The 22,475-nt window shown below is 41.2% G+C and overlaps 1 protein-coding gene across 1 annotated transcript in view; it reads right to left on the reverse strand.

Annotated features, from left to right (window-relative positions):
* Window positions 1-930: 930 nt before the first annotated feature.
* Window positions 931-22,475, reverse strand: part of WDFY1 (WD repeat and FYVE domain containing 1) — a 37,263-nt gene continuing 15,718 nt past the window's right edge. The window contains exons 3-12 of the mRNA XM_079781743.1: window positions 20,039-20,112; window positions 16,859-16,913; window positions 14,949-15,099; window positions 13,065-13,177; window positions 10,956-11,082; window positions 9,722-9,827; window positions 9,152-9,253; window positions 6,111-6,241; window positions 4,900-5,008; window positions 931-4,186 (exon numbers count right to left, since the gene is read on the reverse strand). Coding sequence (XP_079637869.1) covers window positions 4,127-4,186; window positions 4,900-5,008; window positions 6,111-6,241; window positions 9,152-9,253; window positions 9,722-9,827; window positions 10,956-11,082; window positions 13,065-13,177; window positions 14,949-15,099; window positions 16,859-16,913; window positions 20,039-20,112 — 1,028 coding nt within the window. The 3' untranslated portion in view covers window positions 931-4,126. The remainder of the gene's footprint in view (window positions 4,187-4,899; window positions 5,009-6,110; window positions 6,242-9,151; window positions 9,254-9,721; window positions 9,828-10,955; window positions 11,083-13,064; window positions 13,178-14,948; window positions 15,100-16,858; window positions 16,914-20,038; window positions 20,113-22,475) is intronic.

Below are 22,475 nucleotides of genomic sequence, written 5' to 3' on the forward strand. Positions count from 1 at the left end.
TAGATTTAGGTAATAGTTTCTTACCAGTTAGAATGTTACAAGTTTAATAGGCATACTTTAGAAGAGTGATTTCTTAAGTTATTTCAAATAATTAGCTTGATTTTGGGATGACTCTACATTCTTTTCTGCGCATTAATGTTAATCTAATTCAGATAAAAAATTTACTTTCTAAAAGAAATTTTGTAACAGTTATAAAGTGACTTAAAATAGTGTCGTAAAATACAGATTAAGGCTCACTGCTCTTTAGAATGCATGGGAAACAAAATGATTGGAGTTATGTCATCACAAAAGCCACCTATCAGTGCCACCAGGTTTTAAAAAAATCTTTTTCATATTTTTTTTGTATTTTTTATTTATTTTCAGTTTCTTTTGATTATAGTAAACATATTATTTTGAGGATGAGAAAAAATAAAGCTTATCTCTTTAATAGCATAGTAAACGGCCATTCTGGTTTCCAAATCAACCTGTTATCAGGTAAGCCAAGAATCACTTCTTCTAGGTCAGAATCACCGTGTTTATTGACAAAACAGCTGTGAGGGGGAGACAGGGGCACAGATCTGGCATCTCTTCATAGCTCCGTGCAGGCTGAGAGCCTGGGCTGCTGAGCCACCTGACCCCAGGGCTTCACTAACTCCAAAAGAGACACCGCCGCCTGCCTCCCTTACGTAACACATACACACTAGCACAGTAAGGCAGGTGGTAAGAAGAAGGTGAGTGCTTCAAGTCACACAGACAAACAGACAGACAGACAGGACCTTCTTGGTTTTCTTATCTGTGAATGGGGACAATAATGACTGGCTGAAGTGTTGCCAGGATTGAATAACATAAAGTCAGCGGAGCACGCAGCACACTGAGGGTGCTAACCACGTGGCAGCTACTATTATTGCCCTGTGTCCAGATCAAACAACAAAAGCTAAATTAAGCAAGAGAGTAACAAGCAAGGAATATTTTATTGTACACATTTTCTCAAAAAAACCCACAAAAACAGAACCCACAAATAGGAGCAAAGGACAAAGTTTTCTAGCTCTCTGGGATCCGTAGGGCACCGTATCTTGTAGAAACATAGCTAGTACGGGGACAAAATGTACTAATCAACATTGCCCTGCCTCCCCAGTCAAAAAGGCTATAGAGAAAAACACTTTAAATGGTATATTCTAATGCAAATTTGTCGCACAATTAAACTTCAACTTACTCAAGGAGTTACTGTATAATAAACTGCAGAAAATAGAGTAGGCATTCAGTAATCTGCTCACAATGAATAAATATAGCATGTCTTACTTATTTGTTAAGCCTCACATTTATAATGAGCAGATGGTTTATCATTAATAGTAACTGGTTTCTTACATTTTAAGGAACACCAAATCCAGTAATGGAAGTAGAAACTAATTTTAAAAAACTGATCTTAGAAAATAGCTCCTTGGGTGTGAGCCACTATTGAGTTTATTACATACCTTGGGCCAGTTTCAACTTAAAAATGTGGACACGAACAAACTGAATTCTGTACAGAGAGGACAAAGTGACACCTTCTAGAGCAATATGTTTGTTTATATCCACCAGGAGCAGGACAGGACTAGGACATGGCAAACAGAGATTTACAATGAAATGAATAATGTTTCCACCTACTGCTATAGGGATATTCCATCACCTGCACTAATAAAGGGCAATTTAAAAACATGTTTAAAATGAAGAATTGGCATTTTCATGTCCTCTACATACTAGGGCTAAGCATAAGGATCTTCTCTAACATTCTGTACTTCTTAACCCCTGTTTGTATAAATGAGCGTGAGTATCCAGGAATGGAAAAACCAGTAAACATTACTTGAAGAACTATCTTAAGTGACCCGTTTAAGATGAACACAGTCAAAGTAAGGCAATAACTATAAGCCTAGCTATCCTTATGTGCCCAGTCAGTAAAATTGGGAAAATAATTTTTGCCCACCTCTATAGAAAATATGCCCTCATTTGCTAGTTTGTGACAGAGACAAGACAAGGCTACCATGTGTGTTTTCATACAGAAAAAAGGTAACAGGCTCAGGTAGAGAGAAAACAATATGGAAACATCTCCTTCCCTTTCCCGATACCACACTCTTATTCTTCCTTAAATATGCATTTCCTCCTGGATTTATATTATTAGCTTAACCCCTTAGGAGGCACTATCACAATCTTAGTCTCCATGGAGCATTGGGGTTCTTCATTAAAAATTTTTTATAAAATAAAAAGAAGTTTGAAAGCTATGGCATATTCTCAGCAACTGTGATGTTCTCCTCAGTCTACCATAGACATTTAAAGTCACATTTTACAGAATAAAGAAAAACAGAACCACAGTTCAGTGCTCTTCATTGTGGAAAAGAATTGATCACATTCTATTTTCCTTTTAGGACTTCAGAAAATCCCCAGGATAGCACCTTTGTGGGGCTGAACCCTAACTGAACACAAGTCAACAGTCAATGATGCCATTTAGAAGTTAGCATCACTCGATTTTCCTTCCAGATTATATTAGTAATGTACATTTTGCAGAAAGCCTAGGGAAATTTTTTAGAGAAAACATCTTTTTAAGGTGATATAATACAAAAATTACAAGGAGCAACACACTCTTCAGTCTTATTTCTGAAGCCAAGTCAACTTTCATTGCAGATTATTCTAAAACAGGATGTGCCTGACCCCATCCCTTTCCCTTAGCATTTGTGTCCCTTCACCATTTGACATTTCAGTTTAACTGCCTGTCAAATGTTATAGTTCCTCTTAGCTGCTGTTAGAAACAGGGTGAGTCTCTTACTTGTATCATGTAGAATAACATGTGGTCTTCATACGAACCCAACAGAGTTACACAGTAGTAAGCCTTTATCAATATCCATCAGTCAGACTAACAAAAATATTGTGCTATTTTTAAATTTATCCTTAAAAAAAGTAGGACTCTCTCCATTCACTTTCATAGCCGTAAAGTAATAGATACATGTGTTATTGCTAAAAATAAACAATAAATATCTGAATTTTAAAAGTAGGTGCCCCTTCTCCCACCTCTTCCCCCTTCTGGTACTAAGTGGCCAAAACCCTTTCAAACACCATTTGATACAACAGATTTTGCAAGTTGTTGCGAAAGCAATTTACAAGGTGGGAATTGCTGCAAAGGACCTGGTTAACAATTACTGCTCTGGGTTCCCAGCTTCCTTCTATGGAATATTTCATATAAGTTACAATGACTACAAGTCATCATTGTTTAAAAAGTTTTGCAGTTCTTGTCTGAGGTGTATATTAATTGCCACAATATCATGGGGCTCTAGAACTAGAAATAGAAAGTGTCTGTTAGGAGGACTGGGCTGTTCCATGGAACAGAATGATCATTCCCACCGCACACAGGCTGGTAGCCGGGTTTTCCAGCAGTCGTGACTAACTGCAATGACAAACAGTCGGGCGGTTGTGAGACTCCCATGGTAATGGCAACACCAAAACATTTTGTCCTCAGAGCATGTGTGAGGGGAGGGAAGAACTTGGACTGCCTTGGTTAATAGAGGAATTTCACAAGCCACTCACAACAACCGTGAGGTTCGCCCCTGGCTTATTGTCCCGCAGGACAAACAAGTGAAGTGAGCCAAATACTAGGTGCAGGTGGCACTGAAGAGAACAGATGTCTCTAATGCGTTTGTCAATAACTAAGTGTAAAGCAGGTGCACATCCTGCCAGCACACGAGGAGTCTCTGGGATCTTAAGCTCCTCCTGTGTCCCCTCAAGAGAGCGCCCTCCCTGCCCCACTCCTGCTCCCACAGCAGCCACCGGGCCCGGAGGCCCAGCAGGTCAAGGGGAGTGTGTGTGTCTTTGAAGCTGTTGTAAGAACGTTCTAGGCATCAACTCTTTAGGTCAATATTTTTTTCTCTAAAACTCTATTTTTTAGATTAATCTTGTACACATCAGCTCACTGTTCGTGAGGAAGTTTGGCTGGAGGGATTCCGTTCCTCGGGAACCACAGATAGGTCCACAAATGCCCCAAAACACATCTTTACATTTTTTTCCTTTGAAAAGTGTTGATCTGTGTTTAAGAGGCTACTGTCCGTCCACGTGACGGTGACTGTGGCACCACAGGGAAGGGTGGTGCTTGTACAGGCTGCCGCTGGGAAGGTGCAGACCCGGGTCAGTGTGGAGAGAAGCCGGTCGCCAGGCTGCAGCCCACCACGGGCGTCATGTCCCATATCTGCAAGAGAGAAGGTGCCGGGAGGCGGCACTGGTCACCTGGTCTGCCCGTGAGAGCCAACGCTGACAAACAGGCGTGGAACTGGGAAAGGGCCAGAGGAGCTCATTCTCCTCTTTCAGTGCAAAACCGCCTCCTGACCCCAACAGTGATAAAACACTAAACGTGATGGAAGCTTTTCAGTAGTATCTAGACACCTGAAAATTACATCATCATGATGTTCTACTATACCTTATTATGAAATAATATATGTCAGAGTTTCACAACTCAAGAGTGGTACTAAGTATAAAACACTTACTTTCAGTTTCTGTGTTAGTGGGAATTCATGAAAAAAAAAAAAAAGTATGGTTGTTTCTTACAACTAGAAGCCTTCTGCCCAGGATGGAAGGAAACTAGCACGGGAAGGAATGGCTCCAGCAAAGGGTCAGCCATGGGATCAGCTGGGGAGGGGAAACCCTGGGCTCACTCAGCCAGATGGCGACGGGGGTGCCAGGCAAAGGGAAATGCCTTGGGAAGCGCCAAGGCCAAGGGCGTGGAAACTCACAGGCATGCAGTTTGTTACTGCGGATCTTCAAATGGCTATCGGTTGCTTATGAAAAGGGAAGATGAGGTTGCCAATCAGAAAGTGAGGCTGGACTAGAAATGTCATGCTCACTCGTAGCATGATGAGGGAGCAATCTACGCTGAGATCTAATTGGGACAATTATGCAGGTTACCTTTACAACGCGATCGGTCCCACAGGTCACCATCAGTCCCCTGGCAACATCCATGGACATATGGGAGATGTTATGTTTTCCTTCATGAAAGGTTGCTAGAGAAGTCCGACTAACAAAGAGAAGAGGGACCATTTAGAAGTCACCTGACTGTACCTAGAGCTGAGGGACATTTTCTTAGCAACAGAAAGGAAATACAGCTGCTCTTGAACAACATGGGTATGATGCACAGGCCCACTAATATGCAAATTTTTTTCAATAAATACGTACAGTACTATAATGTATTTTTTCTTCCCTATAATTTTCTTAATAGCATTTTCTTTTCTCTAGCTTACTTTGTTTTAAGAATACAGTATATAATACATATAACTTACAAATATGTGTTAAACAACTCTTTATGTTATTAGTAAGGCTTCTGGTCAGCAGTAAGCTACTAGTAGTTAGGTTTTTGAGGGAGTCAAAAGTTATTTGTGGGTTTTTAATTGCCAGGGGTTCAGCACCTCAAATCCCCACATTGTTCAAGGGTCAACTGTACTTATAGAGCCTTTCATTTAGAAGAGAAACTGCCTGCTTGAGATCACACAGTGTGGGCACGAGACGGCTGCAGGCTCCCAGACCTCTCTGGTGCCCAGGGAGCAGCACTCACCGACCAACACCAATGGTGCCCACTGGCTTTCCAACTTGGGCCTCTGCCAAGGTTTGCCCGTCTACTACTTTCAAAGATGACTCAATGGGAAGGGAACGAAAATGATGGTTCTGCCCTAGTGGAACTGCCTGAGTCAGGACAGAATGGGGAACAGACAGAAATGTCTGAACACAAATAGTTAAGAACTGATTGCTAGGTCAGATCTTGGTGGGGGAAAAAACCATTGGTGTCTAGAATTTTCCCAGTAATTAAATTTCCACGCACAGGTGAGCAAAGATGAGAGCATTCAATGCTTTTGGAGAGAACCAGCTAGCCACTGTGTCAGTGTGCACATGGCCTTGACCCCGCACAGCACCCTGAGTGCTGGGGGCTCAAGTCTGGGCTGGTCCTACCAACATCATTCCTCGCAGTTTTGGGGAGAAATCTGTCTTATGTTGTAAAGCTAGAATAGGATCCTCTCTTTAGACATCGTCTACGAAACTGGGAGACACAAACACGTGGGCAGAAGTATATCCATGTCACTTCCTATTTCAGGCGCATAGTAAGACTGAGACACGCAAACACTCACTCCTCATCCTTGATGGAGTCGTAGCAGGAGTCACACATGCGGACCTGGAACTCAAAGCCCATGACGGGGTAGCTGGAGCGCTTGCTGCTGCACTTCCCGCAGACGGCCTGCCCGCACTTCCTGCAGTGGTGCTTCCGGGGGAAAAGGAGGAGTTTCACTTTTGCTTTAATGCACAAAAGTGGGCAATTGCAGTATTTGACAAGGATTTCTGACCTTACTATATTGGTCAGATACTGCTTTTTGTTCATTCATCTTGTGTCTCGATGTGAAAAAATATAAAAACAAAGTTCAAGTTCACTTAAGAGCCCAACTGACTAGAGAGTTCAGGAAGGAAAAATCTATTCCTATGTCAAAGGAAAGTGAAGAAATAAAGTTTTAAATGTAATATGCCCTCATTAAGAAACCAACACCCATAATCAGATGTTTTACTATCTCTTTTAGTCTTTCAATTGTGACTCTGGAAATAAGCTTCAAGAACATTCCAAAATAGCCCAGTTATTATTACTGATTTGGACATACTCTTTTATACTGAAAGAACTATACATTTCCTCTGCTATTAGCTGTTAATCATAAAAGTAAAATTAATCTTTTCGTGTTTCCTTTAGAAGTAAGGACTTCTTCACCCATCAATTACATTGCACTAGTTTCCACCAGACACACATTGTTAGAACTAGCTAACGAAACAATTCAGGTGCCATTTTCAGAGCATTAGAAAGTTTTAAGTGCTAAAATAATTCCTGCATTGCCTGACAGTCTCATATTAAACCTTGCAGGATAACAATTTTATAAGTAAAATCAAAGTTTATTACCACACACAAACTTTAGGCCAATCCTTCATAGAGGTGTAACCAGTAGTAAAATGAATAAAATCAGCATTCCTTTTTACTTACTTGCACAAATTCTTATTAAATCTGAGTGACTGGTTACCTTCAAGTCTGCTATAAAAATCCTATATAATAAAAGGGTAATATGCAAATTGACCCTAATGACGGAACAACCAGAACGACCGCTCAGCCAGTCACTATGAGGCACACTGACCACTTCTTGGTCCCTTCCCCTGTCCGGCAAGCTCCCATCACCCAATGGCAAATGGAGAACCGAGGGTGGGTGGCAGGGGATGTGGGCAGTGCCAGGCCAAGGCCCCTGCCCTGCTGGTCGCTCCACACACAGTGGGAGACCCGTGGCAGGGGCGGGGCTGGCAAGTGGGTGGGAATGGCCGACCTCTTGGTCCCTCCCCCTGGCTGGCAGGCTCTGATGGGGAAGCGAGGGGTGGCGGGGGGCGGGACTGGCTGCCGGCAGCTGGGGAAGATGGCCTTGATCACAGGCCAGGCCTAGGGACCATACCCGCGCACGAATTTCATGTGCCAGGCCTCTGGTATATATCCTATCTAATAAAAGAGTAATATGCAGATTGACCGTTACTCCAAACACACAAGATGGCTGCCCCCATGTGGTCAAAGATGGCTGCCCCCATGTGGACACAAGATGGCCACCACAAGATGGCCAGCAGGGGAGGGCAGTTTGGAGGGACCAGGCCTGCAAGGGAGGGCAGTTGGGGGTGATCAAGCCTGCAGGGGAGGGCAGTTAGGGGTGACGAGGCCAGCAGAGGAGGGAAGTTGGGGGTGACTGGGCCTACAGGGAAGGGCAGTTGGGGGGGGGGGACCCAGGCCTGCAAGGGAGGGCAGTTGGGGGTGATCAAGCCTGCAGGGGAGGGCAGTTAGGGGTGACGAGGCCAGCAGAGGAGGGAAGTTGGGGGTGACTGGGCCTGCAGGGAAGGGCAGTTGCGGGGGGGACCCAGGCCTACAGGGGAGAGCAGTTGGGGGGGACCAGGCCTGCAGGGGATGGCAGTTAGGGGCAAACAGGCTGGCAGGGGAGTGGTTAGGGGGTGATCAGGCTGGCAGGCAGAAACGGTTAGGGGCAATCAGGAAGGCAGGCAGGCGAGCATTTGGGAGCCAGCAGTCCTGGATTGTGAGAGGGATGTCCGACTGCCCATTTTGGCCCAATCCTGGTGGGATAGGGCCGAAAGGGGCAGTCGGACATTCCTTGAGGGGTCCCAGATTGGAGAGGGTGCAGGCTGGGCTGAGGGACACTCCCGCTCCGTGCATGAATTTCGTGCACTGGGCCTCTAGTATATATATATTTGTAGAACTTTAGTATATGTGCATACCTAGTGAGAAGAACATCTTTGAAATCTATAGGCTATTTTTAATTTAAAAAACAAAAATTGTATTTGAAACATGCTTAAAAATATTACACATGCTTACTAAAAATATTCCAGGTAAATTTATGTGGAACAATTTAGGAATAATCTAAAATTATTAGAGCCACAGTATTCCAGTGAGGACTAAATTGTTACTTTTTATCAGTTTGTGAAAACATGAGGCTTGTATGCTCTAATTCATTCTAATTTGGTGCTCGGCTAGTATGAAACAGTGACCTTAACAACAGTCCCAAAGTGAAAGATCTGTATCTATTTACCAGCAGGCTTGGGTTTTCTATGCATCCTACTCTTCCAGTGCAGCACCAGCCATGGGACTGGTAGGGAACAGTCTTCAGTGCAGGACCAGCCATGGACAGTTAGGGAATAGTGTCCAGTGCAGGACCAGCCATGGACAGTTAGGGGACAGTGTCTAGTGCAGGACCAGCCATGGACAGTTAGGGGACAGTGTCCAGTGCAGGACCAGCCATGGACAGTTAGGGGACAGTCTCCAGTGCAGGACCAGCCCTGGGACAGTTAGGGGACAGTCTCCAGTGCAGGACCAGCCATGGACAGTTAGGGGACAGTATCACTGGCCCAGGAAAGGTCTTGTTCATTATTAACCCTTGGCACTCGCTTGCTTTCTTCTCGATTCCTTTATTCTAATGCTAACCGTGTCGAGTCACACTCGACATCCAAGTGCAAAAGGTTAATAGTGATGGTCATATCAAAAAAAGTATGAATTAACAGCACTTCTGGAGAAGTGTGATTCCAAACAAGGTAGAATTACACAAATGACAGAATGCATGATTAACCCGGTGGTGACTCAAAGTTGGCTACGTACCTGCCTCAACCCCAGTGTCTTTGTGTCCCACATCTGCTTTATGTTCCAGAAAAAGGGCTGTTCACATTTCTGGCATGAATCACTTTCTAACCACTGAGGAGCCTGGGCGGAGAGAGAAAGAGCCAACGTCAGCGCGGCCGCATGTTCACACTGACTTTTCAGAAATCCATACGACAGTTCTAAACATAATTGAGTTCGCATTTTAAAAAATTCCTCAGTATTTTATAGCTATTGCCATATCCACTGCTATGTCTGTGTTCTGAGTAATCATTATCATTTTAGTAATGTTTACAGGATTGCTCAATTTTCAACCTATAGATAAGAGGAAGTTATTCAATTCTCATTTGAACTCTTAGAGTTGTCTTTGTGTATTTCTTTTGTAATGCCAAATTTGTTTGAAATTATTCAACCAGTTGAGCAAAAACCCCTTTTTACAGAATCTGGCAAACAACCACTTGAGGCACATGGTGGGACCACAAGGTGCCTAACAGGGGAGTCCCTCTGGCTAGGCACCAGGTCAGACAGATTTTCCATCCCCCGTCCCCCAGCCTTGCCTGCTCCTCCTCTTACCTCTTCTCTGCTAACATCCATGTTCCACACAGCAATCCCACCATCCGAGGAACAGGAGACGAGCTGCCTCGTGAGCTGAAGGTAACACAGCGACTGCACCCGGTCACTGTAGATGATACACACCAGCACTGGTCTCAGTGTGGGAAACAGTCTTCATGGAGGCGCAACTCCCTCCCCTGTTAGAATCAGCCCTTGGCATTTATCACTGACTCTGGTATGGGAACATGGATTCTGGTGTAAACTACCTGGCATTCTGTAACTTACTATAAGAATAATAAGTTTCTACAAAACAAACACTACTTTCAAGTTAGTCATTAAGAACTGCAGGTCAGAGATGAGATGATGACTACAGTTTTCTGGACCAATCACCATGATTCCCTTGTCAGGTGCACAAGATTTACCTCCTTGTTCAGACACAAAGAACAAAGGAGGTGTAACTGCCTTGCCTGAACCCAACCATAACAAGTGGTCACACACCACAGAGATTACTGGTACATACATGCTCACATGTGCACACACACACAAGCTCACAGTTCATATACATATTCGCACATGCTCACAGTGCCCCCACACACATTTGCTCACACATGCCCATACGTGCACACACACACATGTGCACACACACATGTGCACAAGCAGATACCGTGGAGGCTCTGGGAAACAATCTCCTGGCCTGTAGGCTTGTATGAAGAATGTTTCCTTGGCTACTTTTCGGCTTGACTCTGGTTATGGTAAACGGCGACAAACTAGCCAACAAAGGGAAAAGGGTTCCTTTTCCTTTCAAGACTAGACGGCAAGAGCCTGAGTATTACACTGTCATAGCAATGGCCATACGACTACATCAAACCACATGTTCCTTCTTAATTAAATACATTTTATAATTTAAGAAAATGAGTTAGGCATCCGATTGGAGAATAGCTTAGCTTAGTATCACATTACACACACTCTTCCATGGTCAAAGTCCGTGCCTGAGCTCCAGGCCTCAGCAGCTTATTTCAATAGGGTGACTCACTGGGAGAGACATGTGGGGAGTGCCCTTTGGGCCAAGGAGGAAAAAAAATCCTGTGCTCTTTATTTCCCTTTTGGCTACAGAACACCAGACACTCAGGACTATCAGAAAAGCAGTTAAAAGTGGACCCCGTCAGCCCTATCAAATGGTCGTTTTTTAAACACTAATGTTTCCCCTGCTTTCCCTAAACTCTGGTTCTCTCCCACCCCAAGAACAGTCACGCACTGGTGGCCCTGGAGCAGGAGCGTGCGGCCCTTCCTTCCTCCGATGTCCCACATGATGATGCTGTTGTCAGAGGCTCCAGAGAAGAGTAACCGCTGGATGGGGTCCCACCAGAGGCAGGCGATACTACCTGGGGGCAAGGGAGGGAGGGAGAAGAGGAGGGAGGGGGGGAGAGAGTAGGAGGGGCAGGGAGAGAGAGAGGATTGGTTAAATATAACTCCATGTCAGGGCACACACATTTGACAGCTGAAGACCCAACCAGCACAGCTGAGTCTTTCAGGAAACGTGTATCTTCACTGTACAAAGGGCCATTCAACACTTCATCACGAGTCATGAGAAGACACAGTACATCCACTCTCCTGGTCATAAGACTAAAACCTTCAGTTGTACATAAAAGATGTACAAAAGGGCAAAGATGTTCCAATAAACATTTCCTTGTTCCGTACCACAAAATTACAAAACAGCTGTTGAAAAGATTATAAAAAACTTTTGGCCCTAGCCGGCTTGGCTCAGTGGATAGAGTGTCAGCCTGCGGACTGAAGGGTCCCAGGTTCGATTCCGGCCAAGGGCACATGCCTGGGTTGCGGGCTCCATCCCCAGTGGGGGGCATGCAGGAGGCAGCCAGTCAATGATTCCCTCTCATCATTGATGTTTCTATCTCTCTCTCCTTCTCCCTTACTCTCTGAAATCAATAAAGAAATACATTAAAAAAAAAAAACTTTTGAAAAATATAGCCATTGACATTTATTGAGAACAGGCCGTTAGGGTTACTGTGGTCATCTTATAGAAGCTAGAAAGCTAGACTACTGCAGATCTCTGGGACCTGGCAAGCGGTTTACAGCCCGAGATGCTGATGTTTGAAAAAATTAAGTGTCTCGAAGGAAAGGTTTGCAGGTATTTCAGAAATTTAGGTAAAAAATTCAAATTGGCTAAACTTATCAAATTATGTAACTCTTGAGAAAATCTTTCTTTCTACAGATTTCTCTTTCAACAGAATTCATCATTATTCCAGTGACTGCTGCTTACCTAGAAGAAAATGATTAATAAACTTAATAAAACTGAACCAGTCATAAAGCTCATAATATTTTTTGTGGGTATATAGAAAATGAATGACGCCATATTCAAAGCAAACAACACAAGTGGTTTCCCACAGAAACTTAACAAAAGTGTGTGTGGGGGGGAATTATTCTGCAAAACTGGCTTCAGGCATAATTTTGTATAAACCCTTACCCTGTTTAAACCGATGCCCCACACATTTTAGCTAGAGGCCTAATAGCAGACAAACAGGATCTTTCTATACAGACACGACTAAGCAGTTTCCAGAACCCACTCTAACCTAGCAACCTGGAGAACACTTATGAGGCTGGAGTCATGAGACTCTTAGTCATAAACGGAAAGAGGTGTCCTCAGGGGCTGTGCTTTCCTGCCCACGTCTACTCTAACCTACTGTTCTTTCTCCTTTTTCCTCTTCAAGGTCCCTGTCTGACAGACTTGATTTCACCTAAACAGATTACTTAGGCAGCGTGGAGAACATTTAATTTGTTAGACTTAAGACACTATTTTCACAAAAGTCCATCATTAATTCTTTTTAACAATCCCCAATTCTTCAATCTAAACCATATGGCCTCAAAGCTTCTAATTTGTTACCCAATACAGCCAAGTGCGTTTTAAAACACTTTCTTGGAGTCTTGCCAACTCACTGCACTGTAGAAATAATGAAATTCCACCTGACCTTTTTCCTCAGTCCCTACCCAGGGGAGGTTTCCCAAGTAGAGGCTGACCCAGCCCATACATTTCTTTTCATTGTATTGATCCACTAGTCCTGTTCAGTGTCCTAGAAACTGGAAATTTAAAAATAATAACATTCTTGGAAAGGTTTTACCATTTAAAAAAATTTTAAAAGGTCTTCTGAAAATAATTTCATTGAAAACGGTAAACAAAGGCTACCTTCACTTAGCCTTCACTCTTTTGAGATCTGAATCCCCTGTCTGGCCAATCAAATTGAAATCTGACAGATCATAGGGAGGTGATCATTCATGAAACCACAGGGCTGAGAACTAAATTCGTATGCCCAAATTAGGTGGGAAAGCTGTGGGTGAGGACGCAGACTACCTTCATGTCCTTTGAGGGTTGTGATAACTGAGCAGGTGTCCTGTTCCAGCTTCAGCAGGGTGATCTGTCCAGAATAATCGCCAACAAAAGCATACTGGGTATCAAAATCGTATCTGTGGGGAAACAGTCAAAGATCTCCAACACAATCTATCTCAAAGTTGTAAAGCAGAAAATGTTCTCTTTAAAGAGAATAAGCACAAGCCCAAAACTCTGAGAAAGGAAATCGCCGACTGAAAATCATGCAAGAAGAAAATAGTTTTAAGCTGGACTCATGGAGAAAATTAATATTTAATCATTCAACAAGAATTCATTGAATATCTGTCATTACTCTAAGCAATATTTGGAACTTGGCAATAAAAAAGGTAACAGCTAACAGAGAAGACAGACATGAGAGCAAGTAGTTATAATCAAATGATAATAAAACGCAAAAAAAGGTGAACTACTCAGTAATGAAAAAAGCAAGAAAGAACTGGAAGAAAATGGCTATTTGTGAAATATCTCTGGAAATAATGTAAAACTGACAGCCAATATGGACATGACCCATCTTTCCTTTGGCCTAGAAGATTTAGCTTTAAGTGAAGAGGGTGGTTCACTTTAAATTGCTGTGGAGAGTTCATTCAACCAAAAGGCAGTTATTTTGGGCAATAGTAAATTTAAATTTTAAAACTATATTAACTTATCACTTTCTCAGTGACATTATGGTCATGTAAATTTGTGGCAAATTGGTAGCTAGACACACAGTAGGATACTACTATTTGAAGGTCAGAAGGACAACTGTGGGCTAGGTCATGACTGTGGTTCTGTGCCAATTTCTTCCAATCCATATGAAAAGCCTAACTCGGAACAGAAACACTTAATTAGCACATAACGTGTCTGAATATTTTCCTTGGTTTGATTCTAAAGTGTATGGTACTAATTTATATGCTTATTTTAAATATCTCATGTTCTATGTACATTCATTTGTAGCAAACATTTTCTATGAAGGCTTTCAATTGAAAAAAGGAATTTTAGTAGGCCAGATGTCCAACTCTGCAAGAGAACTACTGATGCTGACAGTCTTGATCTTGCCGGTACTACAATACACAGCTACCACTGCTAGCCTTAAGCAAGGGCTAACTCCACGTGAAAGGTTCCATTTACCAGTGAAAACATTTTAAAGCAGGAATTCTAGGGATGCTGAGGCACCTTTGAGAGTATTATAAGAATTATGAACCCTCTCTATACACAAAAAAACAACAACTATAAAACTTATAGCCCATTTATAAACTCGAGTCATAAGCCTTACTGCATTTATATTCTACTAGAGGCCCAGTGCACAAATTCATGCACTGGTGGGATCCAGCTGCAGGGGAGGGGCTGCAGGCGTTCCGGTCATTCCACTGTTCGGTCAACTTACATATTACCCTTTTATTATATAGGATTGCAGGGTCTGTAAATAACCAATTACTAGAAGATCAATTCCTTTTTTATCTTTATACAAAAAGTCTTTTCTTTCACTTTGAAATGTAAAGGAATGAGGGGACTTTGCATTAATGAGGGTTGGGTTTTCCAAGATTTTGTATTAAACGTACAGCACTTCCCAGCAGGGAATGGTAAGTCACACAATTATTTTTAATAAACCAATTTTATACTGATAAAGGTAAATACAGCAAATTTTAGATCTTGTGTAAAATATCAGGGATCATTCAGTCTTTGGATCTCAATTAACAATTTATTCCTTTTTTATCTTATTTTTTTTCTTTCTTTTTCACATTTTTTTCTTTGTTTTGTTTTTCATATTTTTTATTCTACTTTTTGGATGTTTTTGTCAATCAACAATTTATGATCAGAATAGAAATTAATCATTGAGACAAGGAGGCGAAGGCCTAGCCCTTCAAAGGATACTGCAAACACGAAGCCCAGGAGGGGAAGAGGTGCCTCCCGAGCATGTCCCCGGTCCGGGTGCACATCCAGCTGACACACTTGTCGTGACCGGTACTGACCACCCACTCCGTGGCCAAGCTGAAGATAATCGCAGACACCCGGTTCTGATGAGCTGTAGGAACAGAAACGGAAAGTCTGCGCCCTTCAGGAAGAAATGTGACCTTCAGAATTTAATCTCATGGGGTGAGAACTGAGGCTGACGGTCTCAACCTGGCTGGCCTGGGGAGGCACAACATCCCATCATGGGAATGCCCGACTGTGAGCGGATGTCAGATAATCTGCCCTTCCCTGACTCCCTATCACCGGCTTCCCAGGGCCCAGCTCTCTGCCTGCCTACATGGCAGACAGTCAGAAGCTACCAATCGTTAAAGAGTAATGCTCAAGAGGGATTCCAATAATAGATTAGAGAACAGACTTGTACTTTGCTCTAAAAAACCCTACCTACCATTGAGTTCCATATGGAAAGCAAGAGTCTTCTTAAAAGAGAAATTTTTTTTATTGTCCATAATTTCAGTGTTTTGACCCTTTAGAAAAGACTTTGTAAACAAGAGCAACTATAGTTTTCTGTAATTAAAAAGTAGTGTAAGCAATTTGTGTGTAACTTTTTACTATTTATAAAGACAAAATATTGTGAAGTTCTATATTCCAAAATACCAAAGTAAGAGCAGAGAATGAGGAAAGTGTTCTGTCTGTGACCTAACTTGTGAAATATCTGTGTTTGCAGATTAACTGTAAGCCACTAGGGCAGTGACCTGTCTACTTCATCTGATACAGCACCTTGCATGTAGCAGGGGCTTAGTAAATGCCCAGGCAGATGAATGAAGTCTGAGGCTAGACAGAGAAACTTCTAACTTGCTCTCAGCTGTACAGGCTGCTTCAGGAGCACTGAGGAACTCTCTTTCTTATAAATTAATTAGAAAATGACTCTGGGAATATGGGCAAAGCATGAAACAGACATGCATAAAAGATGAAAAGGGTTAACATTAAATACAGCTTAAATAATTTTTAACTTGAGAACTATTTTGACTATCAAACTGGCAAAAAGCATTTATAAAGAGTAATGCTGTAAACATTTAAAGAGCAGGCGCTCTCAACCACCATTCACAGGATTGCAAAATTTGCACAATTGCTGGAAGAGGTTTGCAAATAAATCTAGAGCATTAAAAAACATTTTAATGTCTGCCCCAGTTACTCTACTTTTATGAATTTGTCTTAAATAGAAGTAATTAGAGTCATAGTAACAGTAAAGGACACACACACACACGTATATACATAGATATGAAATACATACATTCACAGATATATATACACATACTAGTACATCCACATACACTATCATGTATGTTAGTGAGTGGGCGATATCAAAAAGCAGCAGTACTCATGTTCAAAAATAGGGCAATAGTTAAATTTAATCTGATACTTTCACCCAAATGGAATCGTATACAAAAATTTAAATATTAATAAGCAGGAAAAGAATGGTAAGTAACTTCAAAGAACTAATAGTCTCTTATTTAATTGAGGTAACAAAACTAAAAAGTTAATATGAACACCTACATTTTTATTTTATTTTATAACTTTATTTATTTTTAAAATCTTTATTGCTGAAAGTATTACCGTATTTTCCAGCGTATAAGACGACTTTTTAACCCAGGAAAATCTTCTATACACCCAGTCGTCTTATACGCCGGAAAATACGGTACATATGTCCCTCTGTTTCCCGCATTGACCCCTTTTAGCCCGTCCCTGCCCCCCTCCCCAGGACTTCACCAAACCTACTTTTGATCATATGAGATGGTGTCCTAGTTTTGTGTATGCAGATCTACATGTATTATGTAAGCAAATGTGTGTATGTGTGTGTGTATTATAATTACCTGGGTAAGTCTTGATAAAGTTCATTTTATTAAAATCTTCAGAAACATGAAATTCCTAAAAGCAAACACATGCAATAAGAAAATAGTCATGGTTTTAAAAACAACAGGAATTTAACTTTCAAAACTAAGTGAAATCCAAAAATAGCTATCACCAGACCTGGGACTGAGATCAGCTACAGAACAATAATGCGGACCTGTCCTCAGGCCACCCTTTGTTTTGGGGACCAGATGGAACAGAGCCGCTGACCAGCACAGCATTTCTATCCAGTTCTTCCGCAGTGAAAGCTTTGAAGTCCCTATGCTTCTAACTGCAAAGGAGGCAACTTGCTCATTTTTTCTCTCTGGGCTACATCAAAAATTCCTCAGATGATATATATAAAGTGAAAGTATAAAAACCCATTACTATCAGAGCTCTCAACTATAGTGAAAATAAAACATAGGGTATTCCAAGTAATGTAAGGGGAAAATTATACATATTTAATATACAAATACACAAAAAAAGGACATTAAGAGGTTGTAGGTGGGTTTCTTCTTATACTCTTGCATTTTCTAAATTGTTACAGACTGTGTAATAGTTTATAACTAGGAAATAGTTAAAAGTATACGCTTAATGAAAAAAATGAGCTTCAACACAAAACCAAGAAGATGAACCTCTTTTAAAAAAAAAAAAGCCCTAATAAAAAATTCTATTGACCAATGCTAAATTGATAAGTTTTTAAGGCTCTAGGTAACATGGACTTTATAAATTGTTGACTACTCAGACTGAAAATATATATATATAAATTCCTTGTTCTCCATCCTGGTTTTGCAAACTACAAATATGTCTTAGCGTCTTAAGGATACTAATCTGTATTGGGTGGGAGATCAATAGATCAATAGCTAACGAATGATAAGTTGGATTTACATTGCCCCTTTCCACTGAAGAGCTATAAAGGTTTCTGTAGGCTATCCTATTACTGATGTCCTTGAACCAGGAGCCACAAGAAGGGTCCCTAAAAAAAGAAATGCTCAACCATTGCCACCACTGGAGAAACTATTTGAGGCTTGCAGTTCATGGCTCCCTGTTATATTTGTATATGCACATCACCATTATATTCCTATAATATTTTCAGAAAAAGAAGAGTGAGAATGTTGGCTTTAACTACTACATAATGTATTTACAGCAGCCCCAACTTCATAGGGCATAGAACTCATCAAACCTTAACTCTGTAGCCCCCAAGTCCTTACCACCTGCCTCCTGCTGGATGGACTGTTTAGGCAGAGAACCTATCTTTGTACTGGCTCTTCCCTTCTCGGCCCAGAAAGACCATAAACAATAAACATGAACTGAGGAAGAAATAGAAAATCTGTAACAAGTGAAGAGATTAAATTAATAGTCCCAAAAACTTGCCACAATGAAAAACCCAGGACATCAGGTGGTTTCTCTGGTAACTTCTTCCAAGCTGCAAGTCTGAGTCTCTTACTCCTCAACAATTAAACACACACACACACACACACACACACACACACGAACGGGCAAAGGACTTGAATAGGTATTTTTCCAAAGAAGATATACAAATCATCAACAAGCAACTGAAATACTTGACATCATTAGTCATTAGGCAAATGCCAACAAAAATCATAATGAGATACCATTTCACACCTTCTAGGATGGCCATAGTAAAAACAAAACAAAAAAAAAAACAGAAAATAACAAGTGCTGGCAATGATGTAGACAAACTAGAACCTTACACGTTGGTGGTGGGAGTGTATAATGGTACAGCCACTTTGAAAAACAGCTTGGGGGTTCCTCAACGAGTTAAAAATAGATTTACCATATGACCCAGCAATTCCACTCCTAGGTATATAGACCCAATGGAATGAAAAACTTAGGTTCACACACAAACTTGCACACGAATGTTCATAGCAGCATTATTCACAATAAAAAAAAGTGGCAACAACCAAATGTCCATCAACTGATGAGTGGATAAACAAAGTGTGGTCTATCTACATAATAAACAAAAAAAAAGTACTAATTCAAACTACAATGCAATGAACCTTAATATATTACTCTAGGTCAAAGAAGCCAGACATAAAAGGCAACATGTATTATATGATTCTACTCACATAAAATGTCAGAACAGACAAATCTCTGGACTCAGAAAGTAGGTTAGTGATTGCCAGGAGCTGGGGGAGGGGGGACCCTGGTGGGGGAGAGTGGGGAATGACTGCTAATGGGCTGGGGTTTCCTTGGGGGAGGGGGTGTGATGAAAATGTTCTGAAATTAGAGAGTGTTAATGGTTGCATAATCTTATGAACATACCACAAAACCACAGAATTGCACACTTTAAAATGGTGAACTCTATGGTATATGAATTATGTCTCTAAGAAAAAATGTGTATATACATATACACACACACAATCTGACCTACAAAAATACCTACAATAAATTAAAAATGTAAATACGTGATCCTTCACCAAAGATACCTTATGAAACACTGCCCTAAAGAGCTATACAAGTTGTTGGTTGAATGGCTAGTCCCTAACTTGGTTCTCCTTCCCCTTCCTCTGTTATAGGTAGTACACGCATGCATGTGTGCGCGCGCGTGCGCGCGCACACTCACACACACACACACACACACACACACACACACACACACACACACACACAGGCTCTCCATCGCACCCTCCTTGTCCTGGCCTTCTCTGTGGTTCAGGGATAGGGGCTGCATGGAGACTGTGCCTTGTGGCTAGCCTGTGCACCCAACCATCCATCATGACAGCATTCTGAGTTCCACAAAACTGGTTTAAAATTAAGCACTCGTTAAAATTAATCCATTCTGCCCTGGCTGGTTTGGCTCAGTAGATAGAGCATCAGCCTGTGAAGGGTCCTGGGTTTGATTCCGGTCAAGGGCACATGCCCGGGTTGCGGGCTCGATCCCCAGTTGGGGGTGTGCAGGAGGCAGCCAATCAATGATTCTCTCTCATCATTGATGTTTCTATCTCTCTCTCCCTCTCTGAAATCAATAAAAATATATTTTAAAAAAATAATAAAATTAATCCATTTTTAGGTCTAACACCTATACTGAATTCAAAAACTTTTATGCCAATCAGGCATTTATTGCTAACTTTATTTAAACTGTCCAACAGACATGAACATGGGGAGGTTGATATAATACATACATTCTGGAAAGTACCTACCATGACGGCTCCGTTATCCTGGCCCACAAATATCCGCCTGCTATCATGATGGTAAGTCATAGCTGAGCAAGGTGCTACCAGAAAGACAAAGACCACATTACAGCAAAGCTAAGCATTGTGTCATTGTGCAAAATTCATTATTAAAAAAGAGCTATATGACTGAGGTTAAAAAAAAAAAAGAGGGTAAAAAGGTTTTATAAAAAATAATGATGTAAATTGAAAATGCTAATAAAGTTCTGTTATTTTAGTTTAAAATTCTTACACAAGATTATTTTTAAAACTTTGGGTCAAGCGATCCAGCCTGAAGTTTCATCTGACTGAAACTCCTACCTGTTTCTGGAAAGGTTTGGGGACCAGTGCTTACAGTGGGTGATCTGTACTCCAAACTCAACGAGTCATCCTGCCCCCGCCCCCCTTCCCTATCACAGGTAAAAGTAGCTTCGATCTGTGGAGAGGGGTTCCCGGCACAAGAATTCCCATTCCAAGGCATATGTGAGAAGGCTGAAAAAGCCACTTTGGAATTACTTTTTTCCCCTCAATGGCCAAACAATGTTCCCTTGTGCAATGACATCCAACCCCAGTGTGTAGTCCATGAAGTTGTGTGCATACTTTTCTTTGTCCACAGCAGTATCATATGACTGGGTAGCACCTGCTTCCCTCCAGGTTCTGGCTACCCTTCTAGACAGCAAGGGCCAGAGAATGAGTTTCAGAAAGGAGTAACTCCACCTTGTCTCCTTCTGCTACAAATCAGAATTAATGTGATTTAGAAGAGGGAGCATTTGTAAAAACAATGTGTGGGTTCATTTCATCCTAAGAATTGTAATTGCCCAGGAAGGAACCATAACAAGGAAATAAATGTGTGCCAGGAAAAAAAACAACAAACTTGAGTTTGCTTTGAAATAAAACTTCTTATGAAAAAGTAAGGAAAAAAAAAACTTATACGTGGAGTCACCATTTGAAAATTGTTTAATTTAATTTGAAGTTCTCTATCTACAATGGGCTGGTATTCTCCTCCAAAGGTAGAGAATAAACTATAATACAGTACTGGATTGCACTCAAAGGCAAGAACACAGCTACTTGCGTGACCAGCTGATGGAAAGAAACTGTTTGAGCGGCAAAGAACCATCTAGCGGAAAGGCAGGTACTGCCTTTGCCTGTAAACAGAACAATGAGAAGTGGCAAGAAGCCTGTACCCCCTTAGCCCCATATTGCTGTTGAAACTGCAAAGAATGATCATGTTTAAGAATTATAACCACAAAGATATATGTATCTTCATACACAGTGCTCTTTAATAACCATGCATAAAATTATCACTGACAAATCAAATCATACTTTGATCATTACAAAGATTCATTGTCATCATTTTTACTTTTCAGTTGGTACTAAATCTTAATGCTTTAAAACTTTTCAATTCTTTTTATGCCTAACCCTCTAACAAACTGCCCATAAATATGTAGGAATGCAAAAATTACAAGGGCTGAGTTATTTTATGAGGCTATAGAATTCTGAAGTTTAAACAGAAAGCTTTCCTAGTTTATTTGTTTTGTATATAAAGATGTCCTGGCTCTTTTCCCTAGAAGACAAGCTTCTAGTGAGATAAGCAATACGATTTTTTTTTTAAAGTTTGGATACTCACATAGTTTTATAAACAAAATACAAATCTGTGGCCTTTTAAAAAGGCATCACTGCCGTCCCAAATAGTATGCTTTAAGTCTAGTTTTGTAAATAAAGTTTTTGTTTCTTTGTTTTTCTGCAACACAGCCAGGCTCCTCCTTTTAGCATTGTTTATGGCCACTTTCATGTTCCAAGGGCAGAAGGTTGAAGAGTTGCCACGGAGACTGTTTGGCCTATAAAGTCTAAATATTTACTGTCTGGCCCTTTCAGGAAAAGCTCATGGATACACCCCATACCTGTGGTGGGGAGCATAGTTTTGGAGTCAGACAGGCATGGATTGGAATTCCAACCACAAGCAACCAATGTAACCCCTCTGGCCTCAGTTTCCTCATCTACTGATGGTGAAAATATCATCTACCTTCCCAAGTTGCTGTGATTATTCATAAAGTGATGTTATTTTTTATAAAGCCATGAGGCACACAGTAGATACAGGAACTAAGAGTTACCATTTCTCTTCAGCTAAAGCAGATTCTGAAAGTTATCTGTTATGGGAGGAAACTTTCTGAAACATAATCGGACCACACAGAGCAATATGCTAAGGTCCAGCTCGTTGATCACAGTCAGGTCACAGGAAAAAGTCTAAATTGGTGGCTGACCACTAAAATGTCCTAAATTGGGTAATCTACAGAGAGTTTTAAGAGCCAACATGGCACTTTGCTTCTCATATTTTGAATTTATTTTTAAAATGAAAGTCATCCTAAAATAGACAAGCAATTATTTCTCATAATTCATTCATTGTTTTCTTCTGGCAATGTTCTGCAGT

The sequence above is a fragment of the Cnephaeus nilssonii genome (genome assembly GCF_951640355.1).
Source record: "Cnephaeus nilssonii genome assembly, chromosome: 10".
Taxonomy (NCBI): Eukaryota; Metazoa; Chordata; class Mammalia; order Chiroptera; family Vespertilionidae; genus Cnephaeus; species Cnephaeus nilssonii.